General features: G+C 52.1%; 3 protein-coding genes across 7 annotated transcripts; all 3 read right to left on the bottom strand.

Annotated features, from left to right (window-relative positions):
• Positions 1-31: 31 nt before the first annotated feature.
• Positions 32-2,755, bottom strand: RNF227 (ring finger protein 227). Of its 2 annotated transcripts, XM_070482401.1 has the most exons (3): positions 2,145-2,755; positions 1,973-2,044; positions 485-1,884 (listed from the first exon to the last, which is right to left on the bottom strand). In XM_070482401.1, exons 1-2 carry the CDS (start codon positions 2,659-2,661, stop codon positions 1,989-1,991), a joined length of 573 nt encoding a protein of 190 aa, XP_070338502.1. In that variant the 5' UTR covers positions 2,662-2,755; the 3' UTR covers positions 485-1,884; positions 1,973-1,988. The 2 variants fall into 2 exon arrangements, with proteins under 2 accessions (XP_044601987.1, XP_070338502.1); XM_044746052.2 differs by having other exon boundaries at positions 32-2,044; positions 2,145-2,750.
• Positions 2,756-7,081: 4,326 nt separating this feature from the next.
• On the bottom strand, positions 7,082-14,110 carry KCNAB3 (potassium voltage-gated channel subfamily A regulatory beta subunit 3). Of its 4 annotated transcripts, XM_044746050.2 has the most exons (14): positions 13,428-14,110; positions 12,059-12,102; positions 11,932-11,969; positions 11,613-11,692; positions 10,272-10,316; positions 10,142-10,186; positions 9,885-9,928; positions 9,609-9,695; positions 9,275-9,360; positions 9,022-9,142; positions 8,842-8,936; positions 8,621-8,741; positions 8,362-8,450; positions 7,082-8,084 (listed from the first exon to the last, which is right to left on the bottom strand). In XM_044746050.2, the coding sequence occupies exons 1-14, from the start codon at positions 13,667-13,669 to the stop codon at positions 8,007-8,009; spliced, it is 1,215 nt and encodes a 404-aa protein (XP_044601985.1). In that variant the 5' UTR covers positions 13,670-14,110; the 3' UTR covers positions 7,082-8,006. The 4 variants fall into 4 exon arrangements, with proteins under 4 accessions (XP_044601985.1, XP_044601984.1, XP_044601981.1 ...); XM_044746049.2 differs by lacking the exon at positions 8,362-8,450 and having other exon boundaries at positions 13,428-14,044; XM_044746046.2 differs by lacking the exon at positions 8,362-8,450 and having other exon boundaries at positions 7,082-8,310; positions 13,428-13,804.
• Positions 14,111-14,591: 481 nt separating this feature from the next.
• TRAPPC1 (trafficking protein particle complex subunit 1) lies at positions 14,592-16,336 on the bottom strand. The gene is made up of 5 exons (XM_014861573.3): positions 16,221-16,336; positions 16,012-16,110; positions 15,790-15,860; positions 15,294-15,432; positions 14,592-14,993 (listed from the first exon to the last, which is right to left on the bottom strand). The coding sequence occupies exons 2-5, from the start codon at positions 16,108-16,110 to the stop codon at positions 14,865-14,867; spliced, it is 438 nt and encodes a 145-aa protein (XP_014717059.1). The 5' UTR covers positions 16,221-16,336; the 3' UTR covers positions 14,592-14,864.
• Between the last annotated feature and the right edge of the window lie 12 nt (positions 16,337-16,348).

Below are 16,348 nucleotides of genomic sequence, written 5' to 3'. Positions count from 1 at the left end.
CTTTTTCTTTCTCTTCTTTAAAATCTTTTGACTTTGCCTTTTTCTCATTTTTATTTCTTGGATCATCAGCGAAAACTCCAAGGCTCTTTTTCAAGCCCCAACGCCAGTGTGATGGGTTCAGTGTAGAGATGGAGGGTGAGCAGCAGGATACCTGCACAGGCCTCGGGCTGAGATCAGAGAGCTAGCTGGGCTCACCAGGAGAGGTGCCGGCAGAGATTCAGAACTGCCTCCCATGCCTCCATTTGATCATTCTTTTCACCTTCCAGTTGTTTAGTTCTCCCAAGAGTCAGTAGAGGTCACTACAGCTCCACAGGTTCAGTTCCAAGTGTGCAGAAGTACATACTTTTTTTTTCTTAAGGAGTTGGGGGCTCAGCCCTGCAACTTGCCAAAGGTTTAAATTGCTAGACACTTCCTTGACATGTACTGTTCACTACCAGAGCTTCTCATAGGTTGAGAGACCAGACACTTTTGAGGCTCTTAGATTAAAAAATAAAAGAAACCCAACAAACATTTATTGAGTACATACTATATACAGTAACACTGCTCTTGGCCCCGGAGATACAACAGTCACAAGTCAGTCATTGCTCTCATGGAGCGTACACTCTAGTAGGGGAAACCAACAAAACACACACTATCAGAAAAGAAAACAAGGCATTATGCTCCAGAGGGTAAGGGAAGGGGCCACACCAGGCTGAATGCTGAGAAAAGCTTCCCAAAAGAGGGAACATTTAAGCCAAGACTTAACGACAGGAAAAAGTCAAAATATGGTTATAAAAATTGAGGTTTATACTTAATAAGTTCACATTTTTAACTCAGACAAAAATGCAACACAATAAGCTATGCACACAAAGAAATTAGATTTCTTCAGCAACAGAATGTCACTTTAAAACCTTTAATAAAAAAGTTTGCCATTTATACCAACTGTGTTTTAAACATTCCACCCATAGATGGTGATATCTGAGAGTCTAGGACCTGGACCAATGCTTAAATTTTTATGTGACAGATCACCTGGGATTCTTGTTAAAATGCAGATTCTGATTCAGTCAGTCTGAAGTGGAATCCTGAGATTTTGCACTTCCACCAAGCTCCCAGTGATGCTGATGCTGCTGGTCCTTGACTATCACCGTACTATCATAAGATATTCACAGGATTTTAAAATAGAATCCATGGCATACACAGGTAATGTCTAATTATGGGACACAGGTTTAAAACTGTATGATGAGCATCTTTTTCAGTAGTGAGTGTTTCCCTCTGACTGTAAAGATGACAAAGATACTATCAAAAGTTGAAAATTGGATACCTTTACCAAATGGCTCTCCCTTCTATCCTTGGTATGCCCTAATTAGGTGCCATTTGGACCTCCTCATACTTGCCCTAACAGGTTGAAGGGAGATTCTGAAACGAAGCAAGGTTCCTCAGAGACAAGGAGGCATCTCAGTAATTTTAGGAACACACTACTGACAGTGTGGAGACAGTAGGCATATCAGCACTGAGGGGGAAAAAAACCGGTTTATTTTTCTGAGCTCTCTCACGTGCTAGAGGAGTGAGATTAACATGAAACGAAAATTAGCCTCTTCTCTCCCGTTCCATCTCTTTGAAAATTTCAAACCAGTGACACAGAATTGCGAAAATGGGACCTGTTGCTCCCACACACCATAGCTGCCCTGGACAAAAGCCAAAGTCACAGCTAAGGAAACAGTCTGTCTTCCCACGGGAACGTAGACTTTGTTTCTATCATCCCTGGGCCACTCCATCCTGAATACATAAGGCTGGCACAGTCAGTAGTTGCGGGCGATTCGTCTAGGAGCCTCCCCAGCTCAGCATCTACACCTCCCAGGGCGCTCCCTCCTGCCCTCGGCTCAACTCTTTCATCAGTGCCAATCCCTGGATGGGAGAGGGGGTAGCCTTGGCATCAACCCGCTTTACTACAGCACAGCCCGAGAATGCAGCTCCCACCTTCCTAATGCCGGACCTTCCGGGTTCCGCGGCTACAGCGTGCAGCGGGTCATGTGGGCGAAGTCCTTGATCTCCGGACAGTACAGCACTGGGGGCAAGAAGAAGGGTTAGTGGCAGCGGGAAGATGCTGCCGAACCCCGGCGTTCCTGGACGCTCTCCCCCCGCTGCCTCCCTGGGCGGCCCCTCACCGTTGCTAGGCAGCGGGCGCCGCCAGCGGCGCGCGGGCGCCAGCACCGTGTCCCAGAGCCGCCGGAGCACGCGCCATCCCCTGCTCCTCGGCCCCGTCTCCTCGCTTTCTTCTTCCTCGTCGTCGGCCTCTCCGTCGGCGTTGCCGCCTTCCCTGACCGAGCCACCCGTCTTATCTGGCCCGCACTTGGCCCGCGCTCTCTCCTCCAACTGCGACCACAAGTCCCGGTCGACAGCGACTTCCGTGACGCCACCCCGCGGGAGCGGGGTGGACGCGCGGCAGAAGGGGCACGTGACGACGCGGCGCAGGCGCGCCACACGCGCGGCCGCCCCGCTGCCGTCGCCGCGCGCCGCCAGCTCCCGCAGGCAGGCGGTGCAGAGCGTGTGGCCGCAGCGGGCGCGCGCCGTGCCGGGCAGGCGGCGGGGCGCGCGGCCCCCTCGGTTGAAGGGCCGGTAGCAGACGTTGCAGTCCAGCTCGCCTCGCTCAGGAAGAGACGGCACCCTCACCAGGAGCTGCATGGTGCTCGCCGTGGACTCGAGGGCGTCGCGAATGCGGCCGGCTCCGTGGCTAAAACGAGATGGCTCTTCCCGCGATCTGGGTCGGGTCCTGGGGCCCGCGCCGCGGCCTCTTTGCCCCTTTTAAGAGTGAGACCCCGCCCCCCGAGGCGTCACGCTGTGGTCAGGCCGCTCCCTGCGGCGGCACGCGTGGGGGCGGTGGAGGTGCGAGGCCGGGAATGTGAGCGATGGCGAAGCGGGAGAGGTGACCCAAGAGCTGCCAGGACCGGGGCAGTGACAGGACCACCACCCTCTATTCCCTCCAAGCCTGCCTTCCTCCTCCAACACAGAGCCAGCGTTTCTTAATTCTGCTTTGTGCCAATCCCCAGTTCCTTTCCTGTGCCATAGCCCTCAGCCACTTGCACACGTCTCTACAGCCCTCTGGGCCTGTTCGTTCAGTTGCTCACACTCTTTCACAACCCCACCCAAACTTCCTAAGCCAGTGACACTGCTCATTCTGTCCAATCTTTAGTGGGCTCCTGGAGGTTTGAACAGATGCTGCCTGGCAGTAACTCTCCTTGTGCCCTCAATTTTCCTTATTATCTACAACCTCTCTGTGTTGTTGTAAGGCAGGTTTCCCAAATTTTATTCTCCCCAAACTACTCAACTCCCAGCTGACATCTCAGCCTACAGAGGGACCTAGATTCCAGGACCATGGCCTTAGGAATGCTGGGAATCCTTTCCTTCCAGAATAGCCAGGCCTGGACACCCACACACCATGATGCCTCCAGCAAAGCAGCCCAGCATGAGTTCTGACTCAGGGGTCTGACTTCTGCCACAGGTAAACAGGACATAGTACTCACAGCTCACATTCCCTCATGGTGCCACACCCACCCATAGCTGCCTCCTAACCCTCCTCTCCAGGTTCTGTTATGGAGGGTCATAGCACAGACTCTAGAGCTAGCTGGCTTGAGTTCAAATCCTAGCCTCTACCACTTACTAGTCGTGACGCTTTGAACAAGTTACTTAACTTCTCTGGGCCTGGGGTTCCTTAGCTATAAAATATGGATAATAGGTTTGAATGAGCTTATATACATATAAAGTGCTTAGAATGGTGCCTGGCACACAGTAAACACCATGTATTAGCTATTATTATCCTGTGCCTCCAGTCCATATTGTGTTCACTTTAACTTCTCAGTACTCAACATTTTCAATATCCATCTCTCTTGGTCAGTGCAGGATGGGCTTCTCCACACCGATGGCATTTACTGGCTATAACAGCCAATATACAGCTAGTTTTGTTTTTTAACTAGATTGTTAAAACTTCAGAGGTTAATCTTTTGTGAGGAGGTATATCATTATTTTTAATTATTTTATATCATTTCAGAACTTCCCAGTTGTCTTCATGGTGACTTGGGGGAAGCTATCTATTTATGCCAATGATGCTGTCATAATTCAAAACATTTTTGGAACTCCCCTTTGAAATGGTGTTTGGAGATCTCTTCACATCTTTTGATATCTCCAGTTGGTGATTAAATCTTAATCTTTTAGGGTTGATTTGATTACATAAGTGCTCCCAAAGTGTTTGACAGCCAAAGTCCCTCTAAGCTCCAGACCTGGATATCCAGTCACCTGCTCAACTGTCTTTCTTGTTTATCTTCAAGAACCCAAACTGATGATCTTCCTGTCCAATTCAGCATCTCTTCCAGTGTTTCCTACCTCTTTCTTTACCCAACTCCAGAAACCTAGATGTCATCCTTGATCCTTTCCTTGCTTTCACCTTCCTTTACTATCACTAAACACAGTACATTTTGCCTCCTAAATCTCTCTCTAATCCACCTACTTTTCTCCACCTCCAGTACACCACCCTAGTCCATGCTGCTATCATCTCTTGCTTAGACCTTGGTAGAAGCTTCTTCTTTATTTTTTTTTAGGAAGATTAGCCCTGAGCTAACATCTGCTGCCAATCTTCCTCTTTTTTTTTTTTTTTTTTTTTTTTGTTGAGGAAGACCAGCCCTGAGCTAACATCCATGCCCATCCTCCTCTACTTTATATGTGGGACGCCTACCACAGCATGGCTTGCCAAGTGGTGCCATGTCCACACCCAGGATCTGAACTGGCAAACCCCGGGCCCCCGAAGCGGAACGTGCACACTTAACCGCTGCGCCACCAGGCCGGCTCTGGTAGAAGCTTCTTAACCAGTCTGTCCACAGCCATTCTGGCCTTCTGCAGGCTTCTCCATACTGCTTACAGTGATCTTTCCAAATCTCAAGCCCAATCGTGTCCTACCACACATCCCTTCCATTCCTGTTTAAAACCTTTTAATGCAGTGGTAGTTTAATAGCCCCAAATTCCTCTGCAATGTTGCTTCTCCCATCAAAATTGAGGTCTATTTCCCTCTCCCTTGAATCAGGGCTCACCTCGTGACTTGCCTGGACTAATAGAATGTGGCAGGAGTGACGTTGTGTGAGTTCTGGAACCTAGTACGTCAGAGGCCTTGCAGCTTATGCTTTTGTCCCTTTGGAACACTGCCCTGAGACCACCATGAGGGAAGTTTACTGGCAGATGAGACCACATGGACGAGAACTGAGGAACCCCGGCAATAGCCAGCAGTAACAGCCTGATGTACCAGTGAGGCCATCAGATTTTCCTGCTCAGCTGCCCTGCCAGCGGAATGCAGCCACATGAGTGAGCCCAGGTGAAAACAGCACAGGAAACTCCCAGCCACCCCACAGAATCATGCAGAAAAATTAAGTTTTTAAAAGTTGTTTCAAGCCACTAAATTCTGGGAGTGCTTTGTTCTATCAACAGATAACTGACAGAGGATTTCCTATTGTCCTTATGATAAAAATACTACTCTAACGTGCCTTTTAAGGCCCAGTATGTTCTGAACCCACTCGTGTCTCACATTCTGCTTCCATTCCCTCTTTAGACACTCTGGTTTAGGATACCTTTGGCTTGTATGTTCCTTTCTGCTACAAGGCTTTCTTGTATGCTGTTCCCCTAAGCCTCTTGCTTTCACCTTAGTAACACCTACTCATCCTTCTGCTCGCAGTGCAGCCTCACCATGTCAAGTACCCATTGAAGGCTGATCACACCACATACTTTCCTCTGGACTTTGGACAACCAAAGTTTGTGTTTGTTTGGGGGTTATTTGTTTGTCTCTCCCATCTGAAAACTCCACGAAGGTTGTTCTGAGCCTGATTTTGTTCACCACTGTATCCCTGTGACACACCATAGTAGGAGTCCAGAAATAAATACGTGTTAATGAATGAGGTGAGCGATAAATATGGCAATTGAGGTGTGACAATAAAGGAAGGTTTCCTATGAGGGGTTTCTAAACTGCCTGTGAAGGTAATTCTAAGAGGAGTTTTTTAAATGTTTTGAGCAATAGAGGAGGCTTCGTTAAAATAAGTACATAGCCCTGCAAGGTAACTATTTAAGGAGAGCACAATTTTGAACTTATAAATTCTTGTATGTTTGTTACAGAATAACTAATCATAGTTTAGTCATACATTTTACCCCTATGTTTCCTCTACAGTCCTCTCAAATGAGTGGGAGATGATATGAGTGGGTGTAAGTATTCATTAGTTGATCCGGTTGGTTGCTAATCCAGTAAATGGCATGCTGCTGACTTCTCTCTTTTGGAAATTGGTTTACTGTGCTCTGCCAGCTTCAGGATCAAAGAAGGTTGAGGATACCAAGAAGGGAGATGGTGAGATTGTATTTTAAGGAAAGCAGAGCTTATCCTCCCCTGCCTTATCATCTTTAAAGTGGTAACTTTCCACCCACTTTCTCTCCCAGGGAAATCAGAGTTCTTTGGGGAAGAATAAGGGGCAATATCTGACATAATCCCATTTGATTCTGCTTTTCTGCTACCCCTACACATCATCTTTCACTTGTTTTCTTTTTTTCTTTATAAGGATAATTCCTTTCCCTCTCTCTGTATCATCTCAGTCATAGACTGGTTTTCCTTTTCCCTCTCCTTCACCAAATCCCAAAGCCTCAACCTCAGAATGGCCCTTCCCACTCAGCCAGAAGAAAACCACCCAGATAGTTCCTTGGTATATGTGTGGGTATCAGGCAAGAAGGAAATGAGAAGTGCAGACAAGAAGTGTGGCTAATATAACTTGCAAAACAAAACAAAACAAAACAAGGGCAAGGGTGTCAGAGGGAGGAGCAAAAAAACTATGAAGCCAGACATCTGGGTCCTAATGAACGTGGTGACCGAAAGAAGGAAGAAAACTGGGGCCTGGGGTATCTGGTGTCTGAGTTCTTGAGGAGAGCAGTGCCTAGCAGCAGGATGCCCTGGTCACTGGAATAAATGAGCAATGGAGAGAAAGTGAGTACTGGAGCTTTCCGATGGCAGAGGAGAGTCAGATACGGGAGACTGAGATCTTAACCTCCCAACCTCCCCCCACCCTGCAATTTCAGACAAGGTGAGTGAGGATCAAGCTGAGATTTTATTTACAGGTCCCTGGGAAGTCTTACAGAAGAGGGGCCATCATTATTGCTTTAAGATTATTGCCAGGAGGAAGACTGCAGTCCTCTCCTGCCAGGTAGGAAGTCCTGCTCAAGGCTCAGAAGTCTACCCCAGAGCTCTTTAGGTCAGCCCAGTGACTCCGCCATGACCTAAAGGCCGTCACTATTTCCTGCAAAGCACAGCCCAACTGTGTTTTCCAAGGGCCACCCAGACCACACTATACATCTGCCATCAAATCTCTCTCTACTTTATCAGGCTGTGTCGCTGCACTCCCACCCTGCTCCTCTTGGCAAGAACAAAGTATTAACACTAGTTTAGTTTTAAGCCCTCCTCCACCGCCTAGCTGTGAGGCAGAGTCCTGGTTTCCCAAAGATTCGCATTTACTTCCTGCCAGGACCAGCCTGGCTTCCCTTGTGTAGAATAACATAAGAGCCCCGTTTCCTTTGTCACAGATGACATCACAACTCACTTCTTACTAGGTTATTACCCCTTGATGACATTTCAAGGGCCGCTTTTGAGGTACTGTGCATGTTTCTTATATCCGCCCTGTTTTGGTTTTTTTTCCTCCTGGGCCTCGGCGATTAGGAGAGGAGAGAAGGGAGCGAGACCAAGTGGCAGAGAAGGAACGACCCAGTAGCTCATGCCCGGGATTAGGAAGAAGGCCGAGGAGAACGCAGCAGGGGCCGGCGGACTACTTTTCCTCTCAAGCCCCACTGCGGGAGAATATGGCTTTGTTCATGCGTATCGCTACTCGAAGCCGGGACTCGTTAGCGGGCGGGGCCGCCCTAACTCTGGCCGCTGCGAGGAGGGGTCGGACCGGGAGGGAGGCGGCGGTGGCTGCGGGGAAGTAGGCTGAGCCCTTCCCTTCGGCTGCGCCCCCGACGGGCTACTTCTTGGAATGCCGTTTGTTGCCCAGGAGCCCGTCTATCTCCATCACTGTCTGCGGGGTCAGCTGGCTCAGCACCTGGAGGAGAGCGGGGTGGCGGAGAGGGCAGTACATGCTGGGTCACTGAAGAAGGGCATGAGGTTGAAGGACCTAGGGAGCTGCACAGCGGGGCCAGGTGGCAGGGAAAGAGTCGCAGCTGTGCCCCTGCCTCGTCTTGTCGCCCTGGAACCTCTCATGTGCAAACCGAGGACCTTGTGGGTGACCTCACGGGCCCATTCTGGGTTGGACAGCGAGGCCTTGACTGCTGGGGAAGGAAATGATAGAGATGGGCTCTGGCTCTGAGTCCCCAGCTCACCTGTAGGGCGCCCAGGTGTTCTACCAGCTGCTCTGCGCTCAACACCCCAAGCAAGACGGAGCTGACACCCTCACTGCGGAGACACCACGCTGGGGCCAGAGGAGGAAGAAAAGAGAACTCATGCGGAACAGTGAGCACACAGACTTAAGAAGTGCCTCTGAGGAAGAGGGTCCTCCTTAGGGACAAGCCAGTCTGGGGTTTGGTAGCATCTCAGGAGAAGACAAGACCCCTGCAGGGTCCGGGACTGGCAGTATCTCACCAATAGCAAGCTGTGCCACAGTGCAGCCAAGCTGGTGAGCGATGGGGAGAAGGTCCATGACTTTGGCTTGTTGCTTCTTGCCATCCTCACTCTGCACTTTGTCTTTGAGCCACTGATATCCCTGGAGGCCAAGGAGAATCAGCAAAAGACCACATGCCACGCCCCTATCTCCAGCAGCCCAGATAGCCCAGTCCCTGCCCTCCTGAGCCTCCAGATCTCACTTTGATGGTGGCCCTGCAGGTATCTGGGATGCGTCCATCATATTTGCTAGTGATGAGCCCACAGGCCAGAGGGGACAAGGTAACTGAGCCAACACCTAAGAGGAAGAGGATTAAATGTGAGCAAAGGGATCTAGGTGATGGTGAGGCTGAGAGAAAGGTAGGGATGAAGGGGCTGCAAACCAATCTTGTGGTAGAGCTCTGGCAGCTGCATCTCCACCTTCTCTCTCTGAAACAGATGGTACTCAGCTTGTTCACACACTGGAGGAATCAGATTGAACTGTCTGGCCATTGAGTAGGCCTCCTGGGTTGGGGTGGGGAAGAGATGGGGGTCAGAGCATTCCTTCCATTTTCTTCCACTCCCCCTCCTCCAGTAGAGTCAGGTTTGGAGTGGGAACCAGTTGTGGGACAGCGGGAAGTGGGGTGGCACACTCACCATGATTTCTGCAGCCCCCCATCGGGATGTCCCCCAGTAAAGGGCCAGGCCCTGGTTGATGACGTAGGTCATGGCTCGCACAATCTCTAGGCACATGGGAGAGGGAGAGCCTCATCATCAGACCCCTGGCATCCAGGGCTCCAGATCTGTAGACCTCTGCCTTCCCCACCAGGACCCCAGGCATCTCTGTGGAGTCAGAGAGGTTGGTATCTGCTCTTTGCCTCCCTCCTTGTCTAAGTGCTGGGGTGTGAGCCTCCCTGTGGAACTTAGGAGGCCTCCTGAGCAGGGAGGGAGCAGTTTTGAAGGACTGTCAGGGTTGGGGTGCTGCTTTTACCCTCCATGGGACTGTTGGGGTCTGAACGATTGGCAAAGACGATGTCTACATATCCCAGCTGGAGGCGTTCCAGGGATCCTCGCAAGCCTGGGGTAGGGATAGGGAGAGGAAGGAAACACTTCAGCTTGTTTCCTGAAAAGGCCTTACCCCTTTGCCATGACCACCTAAATACCAGCTTCCCTATTCAAAACCTCTGATTCAAAGCTTCAAAGAATGTTCCCAACTCCTCTGGCTTCCATACCCAGCCACTTCAGGTTCCCAGCCCCTAACTCTCACCCTCAATGATGTGTTTGCGGCTCAAGCCTCGCTCAGTTTCTGCCCTGTATGAAAAGGTAAGTCAAAGAAGAAGTGTGTCAAAGATAAGGGACCAGGGCTGGCCTGGTGCGATGAGGAACTGGGATTGCATGAGTCCTCACAGGCAGGTGCAGACCTGGGGTAGCAGGTGCAGGGACAGCTGTCCCCACCCCCATCCCATGCACCTTCACACATTCTCTGTAGATCTTCTCCCCAATTATAGCAAGGCAGCCACTTACTGTCCCCCCCAAAAAATCTTGGTGGTGATGACATAGCTTGATCTCCTGGAAAAAGAGAAATGGGAGAACCAGCAAGAAAAGGACTTTTGGATGATCACATCCCCAGCAACCCCCCAAAACACAGTCTCACCTCCAACCTTTGCTCTTGAGGATGTTGCCTAGGGTTCTTTCAGCCCTGGAAGAAAGACAGTGCAGAAGCACTCACCCCTCCAAAGTAGATCAGTTCCTTTCCCTCCTCTCCACCTTTGCCTTCAACTAATTTCCTCTCTCGTAAAGTGGAGCATAAACCAGAAGCCCACTGAGCTGTCACTCCCATCTAAATAAGAGGGGCTCCCAGAACCAGGGGTGTAGTCATATCTTTTTCATTCATTCATTCAACAAATATCACTTGTGCATCAACTATGTACAGGCTCCGTTCTGGATGCTGAAGGGATAGAATAGGATGAGGGGAGAGGGAGAGATTGTAGTGGAGCCGGGGAGGACACTGTCTTGTCTGGTTCCAACCATCTATATTGCCCTCCCCCTTCTTTGAATCTCTGCAAAGTCCCACCCATCCTCCAAAGCTTAGCTCAGATTCGGCCTCATCTTATGGAAAATGTTCTCTGATGGCCATAGTCTATGGTCAGTCCTTTTTGTCAGCTTCCATAGCTCTTATTGGCTACACAATTCTTTGGCACTTAATTATGAGCTAATGTGTGACAAGTCATAAGGTGTTATGGTGAACTGTTGCTGAAGTGTTTTACTGTTATTTAATCTTTCATAACTCCCTGTCTTTTTGGTTTGTTTGTTTAACCACTTAGACTGTGAGCTTTTTGAGGGCATGTTGATGTCATCCCACTAGCATTGCCTGCTCTGTGCCAGGCTCTGTGTAGGTACCTGGGTGACATGGGGGAGAGTAATACCAATTCCATGGAAGGAGCCTCCCAACTGAGCAGTGAATATGGCCCCGTCAACCAGTAATTGATGACCTGTGTCTCAGAGGGCAGTATAAAGTGCTTTTGGAGCTGAGGGGGGTAGTGACCAACTTCGGGGAGTAGGGCAAAGGCTTCTTGGAGGAGTTGACATTTGGGCCAAGTCTTGAAGATAAGCAGAAGAGTTTGCCAAATGGAAAAGAGGCAGGGGTAGGTCATTCTTTGTTTTGTTTTGGCTACTCCTACTGTGAAGCCATGGGTGTGTGATGTGGTATGTGGTGTGTTTGAAAACTCAGCTTTGTAATCCTCATGTAGTTGCACATAACTGATGCTCAGGATATATTTGTTTTATTTTGACTGCACAGTATGCCCATTGCCCTTAAGCTGGAGAGAGACTGATGTTAGGACTACAGTTCCCATAATGCTTCAGGGGCCTATTGGCTGAAAGGTGGAAACTTAGTGTTCGCAGAATTCCCAAGGTTCTTTAGAGGGAAAACAAGAAGCCCTGATGTTCTCTCAGCCTTCCAAGTGTAACTTAGCTCTTTCACCCCGGTCCTTACTTTCCCGCTGCGTACACTTCGGCAGTGTCAAACAGGTTTACACCATGCTCATAGGCTACTGTCAGCACATCCTCTGCTGTCTAGGGAGGTGAGAGAAAGAGTTAAAGATCAAGCACTGGCCCCTCAATTACCTCCCTCACTGCACTCTAGCCCATCACACCTCAGCCCTGGTTTCCACATTCTCTCCCCTTTCCCCATCCTCCAGCCTCAGGTCCACCATGCTCCAAGCTTGTTATCCAAACCCCTATCCAAGTCCATGTCCCCCTTTTCTGGTTCCCTGACATCCCCTCACCCTGCTTCTAGGTCCCATCACTTATACCTCATCCGAGATCTGAGAACCAAATGTGACCCAGGTACCTGCAAGAGAGAAGCCAGGCATGTGAGAACTGTGGGAGGCAAGCGTGAAAGAATGGCTCTTCCCTTAATTCTTCTTCTTTCTAACTCACCTAGGCCAAGACAGGACACCCGAAGCCCAGACTTTCCTAGGTTCCTGCAGGATACAGAAGCAGCAGGAAGGGGTGTGGCCTCCTTTAGGGACGTAGATTATCAGCCCCCAGCTCCTCTCCCTCCAGACTGAGAAGCCCTCAGGGTGTCTCCGTCCAAAGAAACTAGACCCAGTGGGCCTACCGAATTGGGCAGTACTATGCCCATAGCATAAGTGAACAAATAAATGCCTGTTCCTCTGGAGCCACTGTCCAATGCCTCTGTTCCCTCCTGTCACATTGAAGATATGCTGCCTGGTTTGTGTTTCTTCTGGTGGGGCTTGTCTGTGTTTGAGTCATCTCTGGGATATGTGGAGTTGGGGGCTGGGAGGAACGTGACTGGCTCATTGTGATGAGTTTGTGAAAACAGACCCTCAGACAGAGAGTGCTATGCTAAAGGGCAGACACTGGGGTGGAAGGGGTAAACCAAGTCAAGTTCGGGCACTCAGGCAGGCAAGGGTCCTTAGATAGGCTAGGCAGATGGGCCACCAACAAAGGCAGGTAGGACACCTGGGTGGGGAGTAAAACTATTTTCCCTTTTCCCCTCTCCACTCCCTCTGCTCCTGTTGGCTTGTGAAGTCTGTCTGTGAACTAGAGAGCCCCCTCCTCCCAAGACCCCCCACCCAGGTAGTGAGCTGAGCTTCCTAATCAGGGCTGCCACATGGAGGGGATCAAATTCCTCAAGTGACAAAGCCAGGTCAGATTAGTGACCTCTGCTCACTCCCAAACAGGAGCACCTCCCCTCTCTCCTACTGTGAGTTCTGAGAGCCCAGTGGTTCTCTGAGACAAAGTCGGTTACATTTCAGTCCACCTTCCCCATCCGGCCCCTGTCTCTCAGCACGGGGTCGAGAGATGTAGTCCATCATTCCCAGGACCCCACCAAGAAAGGTGGAAGGAGACAGGGGCCCTTGGGGCAGGTGGGGGTGGTATCTGGGTCAGCACCCTGAGCAGGCCAGAGTGAGAAGCTGTTTCCTTCCCTGCTTCTTCCTAGGACACGGAGCCAAGGACACTCTATCCGAGGGGGTTGGGGGGGAGTGCGCAGCCTGGAGACAGATGCATCTCTGGCCTTCCTGGGGGTAAGGAGGGAAGCTCATGAGTATCCCCTGGGTCTGACAGGACCCTGTCAAGCTTGGTAAACTTGATTTTCTCCTTCTCGGGGATATCGACGGAGACCAAGAGAGGGACCAAGTATGGGAGTGCCGTTATGAGAAGAAGGGATGGAATGAGCCAGGACCTTTTTAGTGAAGTTTGAGGGCGTCCTGGCGGATCCCAGGAAGCTTCAGGGGTCAGGAAAGTGGAGCAGATGGGGCGGGCTGCCCGGCCACCCCCATACCTGTATTTCATGCCAGTGCCTCTGCCGGTGCTCTCTCGGAGGGCCCCAGCAGGTGCTGGGGGTCTGGGTACCAGTGCCGCCCGGGCCTTGGGGCCTGATCCTCCGCCCCCGGGAGGATTCCCATGCCCCCCGCCGACCGGCCCGCCATTACCGCCCCCGGGGCCCGGCCGGGGTCCACACAGACGGTCCTCACTGCTCCGGCTGCGAAGGTTCTGCTCGGTACACGCGATAGACACCTGCATGCTGGCTGGCCAGGGCTGGGGAGAGGGCTCCGAGGGGGCAGGAGGAGGGCACAGGGAAGCCCGAGGGCGGACCCCCGGGGGTGTAGTGGCGCGAGCCCTGGGAAAGCTGGAAGGCTGAGGCGGCTGCGGCGGGAGCCTCCAGGCCGATCTGGGCCGCGGGGGCGGACTGCTGGAGGTCGCGGGGTTTGCCGCGGGAGGGGAGAAACGCGGGGGGCGCCACGAGTGGAGATATTCGGGTACGGGGGCACTGGGGCCGGGAGGAAGAAGTGGAAATGGATGAGGGTAAAGGTCGAGGGCAACTCTCAGCGAGTAGGGACCTAGGGACGATGAGGGCGGAGGAGAGATGCCACCTCAGCCAGAACCGCAGCGGGACCCGCTAGGCGCCCAGCCGCGTCCGCAGCCGTCCCAGCTAATCAACATGCAAGCACCACCCCATTATCTGCATAAAGCCGGCCACCTCCCAGCCAAATCTGCCGCTCATCTGCATAAGCCCCGCCTTCCGAAGCTCGGCAGCTAGAGTACTGTGTGTGCTCAGAGGAGCCAGAGAGCAGGACCCAGGAGGGCTGTCCTACCCTCTGGGACTCGAGGCAAGTCGGCCTTCCTCCAGCTCAGTGCTTTTCAATCGGGGACGATTCTGTCCCCTAGGCGTCATTTGGCAAGGTCTGGAGATATTCTTGACTGTCACGACTGGGGAAGGGAGAAGATGTGCTTCGGAAATCTAGTGCGCGGCGACCAGGACAAAGAACAGGACAGCCCCTCCACAACAAGGAATTATCCAGCCCCAAATGTCAGGAGTGCCGCAGTTGAGAAATCCACTAACAAAGCCTCTTTGCAGGCTCAGGGGATGTGGCCACCCTGGTTCACCCCTTCATGAGTGGGGCAGGCTCCCGACAACCACTCAAACGGACACACTCAGGCCGCAGAGGATAAAAAAAAGTTTATTCTGTACTTCTCACAGTGTCAGGTAGGGGATAAAACTGGAGAGTGTGCCTGGTTTGGAGGTGCAGGGACTCCTGGAGGATTCCTTCCTGGGATTCGGAGGGCACCAGGGCAAGCTTTTGGCTGTTGCCCTAGGAGGGCTGCTGGGAGGCTTGAGGGGGGTGGAGAGGCTGGCAGTGGGGACCCTCAGGTGAAACAGGTTAGGAAGGCCCCAGGCAGACCGGATTCTCCTGAGGGGTGAGGTAGGGTGCTTCCTTCAGCCAGCCCGGGCGGAGAAGAAGGGCAGAGAGCGGACGTAGGAGTCTAGTCGGGAGCGGAAGAGCTCACTCTGCACAGTTTGGCCCAGCGGGCACAGGGGATTCTTCACCACCAGCTCCACATACAGCTATGGAGGGGGAGGGTGTTAAAGCCAGGCTTTGCACACCTCTTGTTTTCAACCCCAAACCTAGTAGAACCTCAGGGGTGTGTGAATGCACAAGGATCCAGGGCCGAGAGGCAAGTCTTCCCTCAGGAGAAACTGGTGGTGGGAGTGTTTAAGGACCTAAAGGGTCCTGAGAAAACTCTGACTTCAACAGAGCTACAATAGAGTAGGATTAAGGCAGGGAATCTGAAGAAGTCTTGGGGCTCTAAGTGGCCATGGCTGTTGAGGAGCTTCGGGGGAAGGGTCCCAGGGGCTGGCACTGACCGCACTGTAGATGTGGTGCAGCACATCTCGGATGGGTCCCACGCCCAAGTCAGTATTCATGACAACCTTGATTCCAGTGGGCGTCTCGTAGTAATGGAGTTTGTAGCGGCTGGTTTGGAAGGCCAGGAAGCCGTCCTTCCTGCAGAGATGAGGAAGATGTTAAGGAATAGGAGCGGACTCTCTCCCAAAGAGATACTTCTGATCCCCTGTAGGTAGACTCCCTCTTCTCTAAACATATCATTTGTAGGAGCCTGGTTGAGTAAAGACACCTCCCATATTCACTCCTCAATTTATCCCCTGCACCCAACCTCTCCACATTCAGATCTTCCCCACCGCCGCCACAGCCAGCTCCAGCACGCTAGCTCCGGACTCCCTCTCTCTCTGTCTCCTTCCTGTCTCTGGGGGCCATGCCCCTCCCAATCCAGAAAGTTTCTCCCACTCCAGAATTCCCAAAGCTAGCCCTCCTTCCATCAACATCCCCTCTGACTCCGCGTACATGTCTAGCGGTGACATCTTGCTGACAAACGAGCGGATAGAGAAGAGCATCCCATACATCAGCTTGTACTCCTGGAGGGAGAGGGGCAGAGTTAGGTCATGGTTGTTGAAGGAGACAGGGTAGGGGTGGGAACTAGCTGGGGTCTGGAGAGGAGGGGCTGGATTGGGACTAAATGCGTTTGGAGTTGCGGGGTCACCGGATTGCGCGGGGCCCTCTCGTCACCTCCTCCTTGGGGATCCCCGCTTGTTTCTTGCGGTGCCACTCGCTGTAATGCAGACATACTCCATTCCGATCAAACAGGTATAGGTTGTGGACGGTCATCTGCGGAGCAGGAAGTGGGAGCCTCACTCCGGGACCGCCCACACTCAGTGGGCTGCAGTTCTCTATCCCGGATCCCTCCAACCAGCCGGGGACCCCTCCCCCGGACTCACCGGAACTGCTCCGAGCGCCCGTCACCGGGTACTTCCGGTTTCCGCGGAGCCCCACCCCACCGGGTCCTCACGCTGCTGCGGCGGAGCAGTGACTCCGCCCCAAAACCTCTCTCAGCCAATCCATGGTC

The sequence above is a fragment of the Equus asinus genome, chromosome 13 (assembly GCF_041296235.1).
Source record: "Equus asinus isolate D_3611 breed Donkey chromosome 13, EquAss-T2T_v2, whole genome shotgun sequence".
In the NCBI taxonomy this organism is placed as follows: domain Eukaryota; kingdom Metazoa; phylum Chordata; class Mammalia; order Perissodactyla; family Equidae; genus Equus; species Equus asinus.
The sequence above is the reverse complement of the archived record's forward strand: the minus strand, read 5'-3'. Positions and strand labels throughout refer to the sequence as shown.

Excerpts from the sequence above, each read along its gene's own strand:
- RNF227 (XM_070482401.1), bottom strand. The coding sequence starts at position 2,661 with ATGCAGCTCCTGGTGAGGGTGCCGTCTCTTCCTGAGCGAGGCGAGCTG. Across the intron at positions 2,045-2,144 it reads GCGCCCGCTGCCTAGCAACG|TGCTGTACTGTCCGGAGATC; the intron begins GTGAGGGGCCGC and ends TCTTGCCCCCAG.
- KCNAB3 (XM_044746046.2), bottom strand. The coding sequence starts at position 13,669 with ATGCAGGTGTCTATCGCGTGTACCGAGCAGAACCTTCGCAGCCGGAGC. Across the intron at positions 9,929-10,141 it reads AAGATTTTTTGGGGGGGACA|GGCAGAAACTGAGCGAGGCT; the intron begins GTAAGTGGCTGC and ends CTTTTCATACAG. Across the intron at positions 8,742-8,841 it reads CCTGCAGGGCCACCATCAAA|GGATATCAGTGGCTCAAAGA; the intron begins GTGAGATCTGGA and ends CTTGGCCTCCAG.
- TRAPPC1 (XM_014861573.3), bottom strand. The coding sequence starts at position 16,110 with ATGACCGTCCACAACCTATACCTGTTTGATCGGAATGGAGTATGTCTG. Across the intron at positions 15,861-16,011 it reads CGGGGATCCCCAAGGAGGAG|GAGTACAAGCTGATGTATGG; the intron begins GTGACGAGAGGG and ends CTCTCCCTCCAG. Across the intron at positions 15,433-15,789 it reads AAGATGTCACCGCTAGACAT|GAAGGACGGCTTCCTGGCCT; the intron begins GTACGCGGAGTC and ends TCATCTCTGCAG.